This window comes from Lipotes vexillifer, unplaced genomic scaffold (genome assembly GCF_000442215.2).
Source record: "Lipotes vexillifer unplaced genomic scaffold, Lipotes_vexillifer_v1.1 scaffold394, whole genome shotgun sequence".
Lineage (NCBI taxonomy): Eukaryota > Metazoa > Chordata > Mammalia > Artiodactyla > Lipotidae > Lipotes > Lipotes vexillifer.
Window position 1 is genome coordinate 4439378 of NW_006791731.1, and position 12158 is coordinate 4451535.

At 53.3% G+C, this 12158-nt stretch overlaps 1 protein-coding gene across 1 annotated transcript in view; it reads left to right on the plus strand.

The window, feature by feature from the left end:
- The window catches only part of COL22A1 (collagen type XXII alpha 1 chain), a 253822-nt gene that overhangs the window by 96259 nt on the left and 145405 nt on the right, over window positions 1-12158 (plus strand). The window contains exons 15-17 of the mRNA XM_007464595.1: window positions 939-983; window positions 10089-10142; window positions 10813-10857. Coding sequence (XP_007464657.1) covers window positions 939-983; window positions 10089-10142; window positions 10813-10857 — 144 coding nt within the window. The remainder of the gene's footprint in view (window positions 1-938; window positions 984-10088; window positions 10143-10812; window positions 10858-12158) is intronic.

A 12158-nucleotide genomic window follows, 5' to 3' on the forward strand; every position in this document is an offset into this window, starting at 1 on the left:
GCCGTGCTTCCACCAGCTGGGGTGCTGGGGACCCGGCGTCTCACTGCACACCCTGCACATCTCAGAGGAGCAGACACACGTGCATTCCGATCTCTACCCTGTAATGTGGGACAGTGGCCTCCAGGTAGAACTTCTGCAAGATTCTTGTGCAAACCAAGGCATTGATGTAGCCATTCATTGGCTCACTTACTCAACAAGCGTTTACGGACATCAAGCGGCAGCTGCTCTTCCAGACCGTGGGGTACGATACTGAAGGAAAGGAGGCGCTGCCCTCGTGGGGCTGGCATTCTGCTTGGGGGAGGCCAAGGATGTGTCCTGCGGGGCTGAGTGCTCGAGGAGAGTGAAGCCTGATGAAGAGGTTGGACGGCAGGCGCGCGGGGCAGGGACCGTAGTTGGAATCCTGTGGTCAGAGAAGCCAGCACCTTGGCTGGCGTTTGCATCGCGTCTGCTCACGGAGGGGAGCAGGTTCCAGGTGTTGCTCCTGAGGAAGGTGGGGTGGATGGAGGGTGGGGCAGCGGCCCTGTCCCTGGGGGAGGTGGAGGAATGTGGCTTAAAGGGGCCCAGAGTCTCAGGTTCGGTGTTGGGCTGCTCCGCCCTTCCATGATCAGACGGAATCACAGGCTCTGTGTGGCAGTGGGGACTGACTCCAAGGCCACCTTCCTGCGCTTGACCAGATGAGCTCAGGGACCAGGGTGGGTTCAAGTCTTAACAGGGAGGACCTCGATGATCCAGGCGGGGGGACCAGCCCCGGGAGCTCACGTCTCACGCAGCGGGGGACCCAGATCGCTGCCCAGGCCTGAGGGGGCAGTGCAGGCCGCTGGGCGGAATGAGGCTGCACGGGAGACAGACCTTCACCGCCATCCCGGGCACGGGCCTCAGACTCAGCCCAGAGAAGCTGGACGGGGCTGCCCTGTTACTCATCTTCCCCTCTTCCCCAGGGTCTCCACGGAGAACGAGGTGAAAAGGGAGCCCGAGGAGAAAAGGTATTTCCAATCTGCTTCAGTCAATCAATGCAGCTTTCCGTAGACAGTGTGTGTGTGCACGTGTGTGTGCGTGCGTGCGTGCGCGCACTGGCAGGTGAAGCCCGGTGCAGAGGAGGCATTAGTTTCCCAGCCTTCTGAACGTAAGCTCTGGGCCCAGAATGCTGTGGGCTCGGTACCTGCAGGGGCTGCAGTCCCCATGCGGAGACAGGATTTCGGGTTTCCTGGCCAGAGAGGTTTTGAAAGAGGCTTTGGATCCGGACTCAGTTCCGGTTGCTGCCACGGACTTACATCTCCCTCGGCAAGTTGCACAAGTTCTCCACACCTCGATTACCTGACTCTCCCACAGAGGGAGGGAGCATGGTGACAGCTGTGGCCTTGGGGACCCACGTTTAGCCTCATGCACCAAGTGGTGTGACCTGACCTCAGCTGAGACTCGTAAACGCACGTTGCCACCGAGGTGACATGGTCAGGGCGGGCTGAGGCTGGCCGTGCCTTCATAGTGAGGCCGCCGGGTCACAAGTAATCCTCAGACCAGATCCTTCTATGGGTGCTAAGGCCGTAGAAGGCTCGGGGTTCTGCTGGGTGGGGGTGAGGACCGCATATCCCCCCTGACCTCGCCAGACAGCAGCTGGCGTCGAGTTCTCAGGAATCCCAGACCCATCTGTTCATGGGGCTCCTTCAGATCAAGAGCTAGAAATTGGCCATGTTCCAGACCCTTTTTCAGCAGCTACCCTGTTCCATCTTCCTAGACTACATGTTACTCTAGTTTTATAGGGAATGTCTAAATTATTAGGAAACTTAATTTTATTTCAGCATATTTAGAAAATAGGGAAAAAACAGCCTCTAATTCCACCATCCTGCTGCAACTGCGGTGGCCACTTTGGCATGTTCCCTGTAGGACTTGTTCTTGTGTGTCCTGTATAGTCACACGTGACATGTTCTGCTTTGCATCCGTCTTGTCTCTTGTTCCTGCATGGAGCCTCTCCCCGCCGTATGCTGCTGTAGACTTTTCCGATTTATCTTAAATGGCTGCACAGCATCCCATTGTGTGACTAGACCGTGATTTATGTGCCCGTTCCCCTATTATTGATCACTTAGGGTTGTTTCCAGTTTTTCATGATTAAAAACACTGCTTTGGTGACCATTTTTGCACTGATAGCTTTATTTTTTTATTTTTCAAATTTAGGATGGTTTCCTTAGGCTGCTCCCCCAGAAGGGAGGCCCCAGTCAAAGGAAATGAATGTGTTGTGTGGCTCTGGAAACACGTGGCCCCGTGGCTTCCCAGAAGGCTCCTCAGAAGGAAGGAGGGGGCAGAGGCTAGCATAACACCCCACCTCAGCTCCAAAGCATGGTTTCTGTTTGTGTGGTTATTAAATTTTAATCACTATAGCTTAAAAAGTGAAATACCTTACCCCGTGGTCATTATGAGTTGCGTTTCTTGGTTCTTTTGAGAGATTTCCTGTGGCCCCGTGTATTTGGTTACAGGTAGAGCGCCTCTCTGTGGCCCTCTGCTCCTTCCCTTTATAAGGTAGTGTCTTGAAAGTGACGCTTGGGATAACTGAGGATCCAGGCACAGGGCTTGATGGGCAGCTCTGGTGCACGAGGGAACAAGGTTCTCATTTGGAAGCCCCCGTGGGAGCAGGCAGGGTTTGGGGAACGGACCCGGCAGTAGGGCTGAGCTCCAGACCAGCAAGGGGGACCCTGAGACTCCGTGGCCAAAGTACGTGCGTGGCCGGCTCACCAGTGATTCCGGCCAAGGGCCCAGGTGCGCGGACACCCCCCTGGCTGTCACCTGTGGGCACAATCAGAGACCCAGGCCTGTGCCCTGGCCTCCAGGCCTTCAGTGTCCCGCCAGCCGCTACTGAGTGCCCGGTGCCTCACGTCCTGTGCTGACGGTGGCAGCGCCAGTGAAGACTGAGGACAGGCCCTGCTTTCGAGGCTCCAGGAGTTGAGTGGGCCACATGGATTCACAGGGTCAACTCACTTCCTGGTCCTGTGAGGTGCGCAGTGCCCAGTGTACAGCCTGGAGCGTGGATAGCCCTCCGTAGGCCTTGGCCAGACCAGTCAGTGAACAACAGGTGAGTCCTGTGTCCTCAGACCAGACCCCCCCTCTAAGAAGGATAACTGGTGAATCGAAGGTGTGGGAACCGAAGCAAAGGACAGTAGCGTGGACACGGCTGGGTCGTATAAGGACAGGAGGTGGATGCAGCCCCCCAGTAGCTCCGGGACCTTGGCCATCAGATCCACGTGCAGTACTGACACAGCACTGCAGGGCGCAGACACCCAACGCTTGATCCCCTGGGAAGGGCTCCCCGCACAGAGGGGTCAAGGCTGTGGCTTTGCCGCTCGCCTGAGGCCCGGGGCTGGGCCAAGCCTGCAGTCACGGCATCTGAGGACCCACGGGCAGGAGCTCGTGAGGGTCCCCCACCCACAGAGGACTCTGCTTTGCTTCATGTGGGGACCACGTGCCACCAAACACCCTGGGGTCCGGGAGATGTGGGCTCAAGCTGCGCAGCACTGATCTGGAGTGTGCAAAAGGAAATTAGGAAAGGAAAGAAGCCTCCTTACTGGGCCTCAGTCCCCTGCATTGTAAAATCGCGGGTGGGATCTGGATTGAGCCAGAAGCCTGTTCCCAGCCCTTGTCCATCATCTGGTTCACACGCAGTGCCTGGGGTTTCCGGACGCACCTCCCACAAGTGCCTTCTGCCTCGTGAAGGAATATGGAAGGAATCCTCCCAGTTGAAGCTATGTTTTAAGTGCCTTTTTTTTTTTTTTTTTTTTTTTTTTTTTTTTTTTGCGGTACGCTGGCTTCTCACTGTTGTGGAGCACAGGCTCCGGGCGCGCAGGCTCAGCGGCCACGGCTCACGGGCCCAGCCGCTCCGCGGCACGTGGGATCCTCCCGGACCGGGGCACGAACCCGTGTCCCCTGCTTTTTTTTTTTTTTTTTTTTTTTAATGTGCTGGAAAGGACCCAAAAAAGTAAAAGCATAACTTCAGTCCTTAAGAAGCCTGCAGTCTGACTGGGAGCATGTGAAAAGTTAAGTTGATTCATCCATTCATTCCCCAGTCATGTACCCACCCCCCAGCACCCAGCTACAAATATTTTAAATATTTGTGTGACCTCCTTCAGCTCTCTGCTCAAGCACCACTTCCTCAGAAGGCTTCCTCTGTCCCCAGGCCTGTCCCAGAGCTTGCCCATCCGTGCCCCTGGAGCCCCTGTGGTTTTCACCCTCATGGGTCACGTGTATCACGTTTGTTTGCCTTTCACCCCCAAACATGCCTGTAGCCCCCTGGCAACTTGAGCACGCCGCTCACACCCTGTTCACCTCATACACCTCTGGGGCCTCATGCCCTGGGGTAGTACCTGACACGGAGCACCTGGCCAGGCCTCATCTACCGATGCGCTGGGTGCCAGGTGAGGAGTGATGCAGGAGCCAAGGTCGGACTCGGGTTACAGAGGACCTTCAGTAACAGGTGTGTGAACTTGGACTTCTTTAGAGATGCGTAGGGTGGATTTAGAAGATGCATCTTAGGACTTAGGCTTAGGTGAAGCCTCCGGAGTGGATGAAATGGTGAACAGGAAGCTGCATGGGCCACGTCATGGAAGCCAGGAAATGTCACCGACAGAAAGCAGAGCACGAACAGTGCGCCGTCCGAAAGCTGGTCTCCTGAGCTCCCTGGTCGCAGCAGTTTAAGCTGAGCTTCTGAGGAATTCGCATTGCCCAGGGTTTCAGTCGAACCTGAAGTACACAGCTGAGGACTCTTCGCGGGCCTAGGGGGAGCCAGCTCTGCCCCAGAGGAGCTGGGCCGGCCACTTGACGTACCGAGCCTCAGGGTCTCATCTGCCGAATGGAAACATGCACAGCCTCCCTGAATCTTGTTGGAACCTTGGATGAGACCACAGAATCAAAGTGCCCAGCACATAACTGACACATCCACAAACATTCGTGTCCTTTCCCACCTGTGTTTCAGGGGAAAACTCAGTCTGTACACTCAGTGCTTTGTTCTTCCCAAAGTTCTGTTTTGAAGTAACAGCCTTTTCCCATATAATGCTGGGCGGCTTGTCCATTAAGCTTTTGGAGTCTTAAGACTTTTTTTCCAGCCAAGGAACGCTGCATTCCTGTCAAAATTCTAAATGATCAGATCTGGAAAGGACCGCAGATAACCCTGGAGATCTCCCGTTATTGTCCAGAGGGGGAAACTGAGCCCAGAGGCGATGTGTTTCCTGATGCAGCCCGTTATAAGGAGAGCAGGTGCTGGAAACGTCTCACTCCCAATCTGGGCTTTCCCCGCAGGACGCACGGGGCTGAACAGTCGACATTCCCCGGGGACTGTTTCTTCAGACCGGCCACAGCCCTGCCCCCTGCAGGCGCCACCTTGCAGGGAAGTGGGGGCCCACCTGCCGGGGAGCCCCAGGAGAGGAAGTCCAGCCGGTGACCCATCAGCCTCAGTCTCCCCAGGCTGCACCAGGCAGCAGCATCGTGGCATAGAGGAAGCCCCGCACAGTGATTCTGGAGCCAGCCTGCCTGCGTTTTCAATCCTATTTCTGGGATCTGCAAGCAGTGTGACCTTTGGAGAGTTTAGTTAACCTCTGAGTCTCAGGTTTCCTTAGTGCTGAGAGTAACTATCTATTATGTAAGGCTACCATGAGAATTAAATGAGTTAGTATCTGTAAAATGCTTAGAGCAGTGCCGGGCAACATATGCCATATTTATGGAGGGTGGGGAGTCAGAGAGAGAGAGATGGAGAGAGAGAGAGAGTATAGAAACAGCCCAACAGAGAAAGATGGGGGAGTGCATAACCTGAAGCCTGCGAGCTCAGCTTTGGGTCTGAGCTCCGGCTCCCTTGCCGACTTTCCTTGGTGACCCTGGGGAGAGCTGGTTCCTTCTCTGCACCTCCGTTTCCCCATCTGTCAAACAAGAAGCCTGGGCTGCATGATCTCTTAAGCTCCTTTCCAGTTCTTATATCTGATGAGTACTTAAAACAGCTTATTTTCTCGTGAACCTCTCAGATTTCTTAAATCAGCAAGAAGGAAGTTTCCATTTCCCCTTGAGACAGGCACATCCCGTTGCCTGGCTTGGCCAGACGTGGAGCTGGGCCAGAGAGAGCCAGTGGCCACGCATCACTAGGCCACCTCTGTCAGCCACATGACAGGGCCTTCTCTCGGAGGTGGGGGCCGGGAGTTAGCCCTTGCTTCAGGCATCTTCCAGAAGGTGCCTTGCAGGCGCAGCGAGGTGTGGAGGCTCTGTAGGCACAAGGACCTCCTAGTGATTGAGGGGCAGTGAGGCCCGAATGGGTTGTCCAGGGGCTTTTGGGCTTGGGACAGTTGGCAAATGGTACAGTGTATCTAGTTAGTCACAAAGAGAGGAGTCCACTCCCTAGGGGCCAGCAGTTGGACACGGCGGCCCCGGCTCTTCTATCTGGAAACGGTGCTTCCTACACAACTTCGGGTGGGTGAGTGTGGCAGTCGAGCTCCTGAGGCCCCAGGGAGGACGCCCCAGGGCTCCTGCCCGCCCTGGTTTGGGACCAGGGAAGCCCAGGCCTTGGGGGCTGGAGTGAAACGGTCAGAGCACCAGCTTTGGAATCAACAGGACCAGTCTTACCCTGGCCCTGCCTCTGTCAGCTCTGGGACCTCACACCAGCTTCTAGGCTCTCTGACCTGTGTCCTTATCTAACATTTAGAGGTAACACCATCTGTCTCAGGAAGTGACCCTGAAGATCCGATGAAATTAGTTGTGAAAGCAGCTACAGGACTTGGCACCCGGTAGGCACCCCCTGAACGTTTAACGAAAGGGAGTGGGAGTTTTGAAGGGACCGTGGCCATGGTGCATCCCGCCCACACCAGCCCCCAACTCTGTCTTACGATGAGTCGTCAGTAAGACCATGACCTTCAGTCCACGTGCTCTGGAAGGGCTGGCAGCGTTGCCCACCACGTGTTACTGCGATGAGTATTTGTTGACTTTCTCCTGTGTGCTGGGTGCATGTGGTTAAATCTTTATGGAGCCAGTGCCCAGTGAAAGAAGCACACCACACACCCCCTCCCGTGTTAAATGTGCAGAGGGACACGGGGATTTCAGGGTCCTCAAGACTAGGCAGCCTAGATGGCAGGGGCTGTGGGTGGGTTTGTACTTTAAGCGGGTTGCGTGTGCCCTCTGCTGTTGGAGACCTAGAACAGCAAGTGGACCTGGCCTGGGGGAGCCCCCGCCCCCCGCCCCCAGCCTTCACCGCAAGCCCCCAGGATTCAGACAGTGAATACCAGATCTCCCCCTCTTGAGCTGTGTGAGCCAGGATGGCACACTTAATCTCTGAGACTCAGTTTCCTTTACTGAAGGCAGGGACAGTGTGTCATAGGATTGATGTGAATTTTAAATGAGATAGCGTGTGTTCAGCTCCTGGTACCCAGAAGATGCTGCAGACACGGATTGAGTCTGCTTTGATTTGCATATTCCAGGCTTCTGGTGGGCCGTGCTCACGCTAGTTTGAACGCTGACCCCATGCTTCCCTGTGACTTCCGCCCCACCTCCTGTCCCAGCAGGGCTCGGAGGGTGTTGCAGTTAAAGACCCGCTCTCGGAATGCCGTCTTCTGTCTTCGGGCTCCGTCGCCGTCCACATCTCTCTGCCTCTTTGTCCCTCGGCTCATCTCTGTCCCTCGTCCGTCCTCTCCTGCTCATTCCCTCCCTCTCTCATCCCCTGCTCCTGGAGGCACACACCTATCAGCACCCCAGTCGCATCCCTCCTGCCCCACTCTCTGTGTGCTGACCAGGGAGAGAGACCGCCAATGCCACGTCCAGCCGAGCCTGAGCCCTGCACCCTGCAGCTGTCCTGAGTGGCAGCTGGGAGAAGTCTTGCCTCCGGGCTTCACTGACCTTGATGAGTAAGTGCAAGGCTGTTAAGAAATAGGGACTTGGGCTGCGAGGTAGGACTTGTGAAACAGTGCCTGGTTAACACTCCTTCCTTTGCTGAGCCCTGTGGAAGTGCCCCGGGGGACGTTCAGTAGGCTGGCCCGCCACGAGGAGAGCTCTGGCATGGGAGTCAGGAGGCCTTGACTTCAGTCCTGGCTCCATCGCTAAGTTTCTGTGTGACCTTGGACAAGCTCTACCTCCTAAGGTTGTCAGTTTCCTCCCCTGTAAAATGAGGGGGTTGGCGTTCTTGCCAGATCAGCTGCTCTGGGAATCAATGGCAGAGATGCTTGGGGTCCTCTAGGGGCCTCTGCTCAGACCCCACGGGGTGGTAGACATAGAAGACTGAGGATCAGGGGAATCCAGGTTCTAGTGCCAAAGCAGTCACACCTCGCTGGGGTAAGTGGCTTACATCAGGGCCTCCGTTTCCTCGTCAGAGTCGTCCTCAAACCTGCCAACCCCATAGCATTCGGAGGAAAAGAAGATGCAGTAGCACACGTGGAATCACTTGGCAGAGAGGGAAACTGAAGGCGGCTCTCCTCTCTGTTCACCCCGAACTTCATGTGATGGAAAGACTTTAAAAGAGTTAATATATGAGTGCTTGAAAATAGAATCGCGTGCATCATTGTTCCAGGATTTTAAAATCATTTCTGAAAGATAGGAAATATATATGGTTAAGTTTACATAGATGCAAAGTGGAGGGAAACTACAATGCAGCCTGCAGAACGGGGAGAGGTGCTGGAACCATCCTAAGTCTAAGTCAGTGGATTTGGGGAGTCAAGGGATCCACGGACAGTTGTCAGTGATTAACTGAGGCCCCGCACTTGGAGCAGCAAGAGTTGGGCATCTCCTCCCCTGACCTCTGCTTGAACTGTCCAGTGGGAAGCATCAGTTTTTGCCCCCAGATTGAGAGAAAGAAGCCCCCGCCCCTTACCCTGCAGTCACCAGAGGTGGGCTGGGTACACAGTCAGCGTCCTCAGGCAGGCACCCAGGACTAGCAGAGCAAAGATGAGCAGAAAACCAAGAATCTTCAGTTATTCAAAACAACATCCTGAAAGACACGCCAACATTAAAACAACAAAGAAGGGGGGCTTCCCTGGTGGCGCAGTGGTTGAGAGTCCGCCTGCCGATGCAGGGGACACGGGTTCGTGCCCCGGTCCGGGAAGATCCCACGTGCCGCGGAGCGGCTGGGCCCGTGAGCCGTGGCCGCTGAGCCTGCGCGTCCGGAGCCTGTGCTCCACAACGGGAGAGGCCACAGCAGTGAGAGGCCCGCGTACCACCAAAAACAAAACAAAACAAAAGAAAAAACAACAAAGAAGGAAAGAAAGAACTTAAGAAATAAAGTTATAGGGAAGTAGAAGGAGAGCTCAGAATCCTTCCCTTGTGCAGTGCTGCATCATTCAGTAGTGTCAACTGAGGCCACAGTGTGCATCTCCAGGCTGCGCAAGGCACACTGGACCCGGGAGTCAGCCATGAGGGGAACACGCCAGCATCACGGGCATGGCTTGGAAGAGAACATTGGTATCTGTCCACTGGCCGTCATAAGCAGGTATTTTAGATAAGTCACCTCATTCCTTAGTCAACCGTATCTTCCAAAGAAGCGATAATTTTCATCCCCAGGAAACACAGTCAACAGAAACATCTCAGAGAGGTGAAGCAAGTTGCCCAAGATTCCAGAGCTAATAAGAGATTCACACCTGTGTGAACATAAGCTGATGGGTGGAGGTTGTGTGGATGGTAGCCCACTGTGCTGCAGCAAATTAACTCAGGTCTGTACCATGCACTGCGAACAGTGGACGTCTATACATACTTCCTGGATGGACGGATGATGTGTTAAACGTGTCCACAGTTTTATGAGCTGCGTTACAAGCCCCATGCATTTATTATTTTTTTTTGACCCCCATGTAGACCCATGAGATAAGGAGTCTGTGTGGTTCAAAGAGGCTGTGTGGTCTTCACTTGGTCACAGATGTAGATGAGAAGCAGAGATGGGAATGTGGTTTCCCTGACCTTTAACTTATGCTCCTTGACCCCCAATACACATAAACTGTCGGCTGCTGTGTGTGTGCGTTTGGCTCTCCTGGTGCCTCGTGGAGAACAGAGCATGCTCAGGAGCTAACGGCCTTTGCTTGCCTTTCCTTTTTTATGACATTGACCCCGGGGATGTCCCTGTGTTGTTTATTTCTTCTCTTTCCTTCTTTTGCCAGGGGGAGAGAGGCCTGGATGGATTCCCCGGGAAGCACGGGGACACTGGAGAGCAGGTAGGCAGGCGTTGGCTCCGGGGGCCGGACGGGACTGGGGCCTGTGCAGAGCTCGTAGGGCCTGGGGTCTGTGGCCTTTGTCCTGCTCGGCTGGGGGTTCCAGGAGGGTTAGCGACCAGCCCCCAGCTTACGGCCACACGTGGACTCCTCCACGCCAGAGTGGAGGGATTCCAGAGAACACACCACGTTAAATCCATTTCTCACCTCAGCAGTACGACACGTGATCATTAACGTAAAGGCCATGGGCGACGCGCACGTGTTCAAAGTGCTGTATTCAGTGCAGTCCTGTCCCTGAGAGTAAAAGATTACTAACAGCCCTAATGCTCATCAGTAGATACAGGAGAATAATATAAAACTAATATGGAAATTAATAGAGCTTCTAATGTCCTGATACGATATTCTCTGAGATACACTGTTAAGTGGAAAATAAAGGCAAGTGTAAGATGGTGTGGGAAGATGCATCTATGAGTCCAAAGGGGACCACATGGAGGTGGCATTGGGTTAGTTGAGGAAGAACTTTCTAGCAATAAGTGGAGTCTGGGAAGCCTTGTCAAAGGGGCCCGGTGCCTTCTGGGGAAAAGGCCAGGTACAGATTTGGAGGTGCAGTGGCCTCAGCCTCTTCCTTCTCCACTGCTGCCCCTGACGGCGTCCCTTTCCTTCTTTCCTCCAGGGAAGACCCGGCCCTCCTGGCGTGCCAGGGCCCCAGGGAGAAAAGGTAAGTCAGGCCCTGGGGTGACAGATGGCTCTTGACAAGCAGGTGTGTGAGCTGAACGAATCAGGGCCTGGGGTGTGTGTGTTGGAGGGCCCAGGCTGGAGTTCTGGGAACAAAGTGCAGACAAAGGTAGTGAGTGAGGCATTAGAACTCAGCCTACAAGAAATTTCTGGTTATTGTACTTAAACATTTTTTTCTACTTTTAGGAATAAAAATCTATTTAAAAAACAAACGAAAATCCCTATTATATAACATCCGGACATATTAAAATATTGTGCTGCCCTTAAATGGCTTTTTGGACTAACGCAGAATATGAACAAATGCAAAAGAAAACCGCACAGACGCCTTTTCCTCTTTCTCCTTTTCTCCTTCTCTCTCCTCTGCAACATTTAGTGTTTTCTTTTTTTTAACCAGAATTATACTCCTGAAAATGTGCTAGATATTTCATAAATAAAATAAGGTTTTATCTCACCCTGCTGGTCATCTATTTTAGAACATTTTCACAACAAGGCTTAACTCACTGAATTTGCTGCTTGGGATTTCTTTATCTCAACAGAAAGAACTGCATGTAAAATTGCTTTGTAAACTGTGAAGTGCGGTGAAACCGTATGAAGATAATAACCTTCCCAGGCATTCAGGGTCACAGAGGGAAACTAAGAAGGTGTGCTGTGTACTGGATTATAGTGGGAGGAGTCATGAAATAGAGCCCTGCATTTGAGTACAAGAGAAAGATTTTCTTCTAGATCTTAGGCCCTTAGGAGATACATCAGACTTTGGGTCTGAGAGCAGCTAGGAGAGAGGTGCGGGGGGGGGGGGGGGGGGGGGGCGAGAAATCCAGCTAAACCAAGGAGGGTGAGACCAGGGATGCCGCGCTTCTCAGCGTCGCACTGCAGGGTTCAGGTGAAGGTCGCTCGCTGCCCGATCCAGACGAGTTCTCGCTCGGCACACGCTGAAAACAAAGGGAAAGAAAAAGGCTGCTCTGACTCTTTACTGAAGCAGACAGGGTATAGTTATAAATAAATAAAAAGATATACAAGCTAAAAAAGCCTCTGTTTAGGAAAGGTGGCTGGAGAGTATTGATCTCTTTCAAACTTGCTCACTTGGGCTTCAATTCTAGCTGAGTTAATTCTCTCTCGAAGTATTTTTAGAGTTGAGATTTACATTGTTATGTTATCCTAGTGTCAGGGTTTTAATGTATTCTTGCAGTTCCTTGACAGGGGATGCTAAATCCTAAAATAAATAGTTTATTTCAAGTCCTGAAGAGGGAATATGTCTTAAAGTTTGGATCTAGGTGACAACTCTTT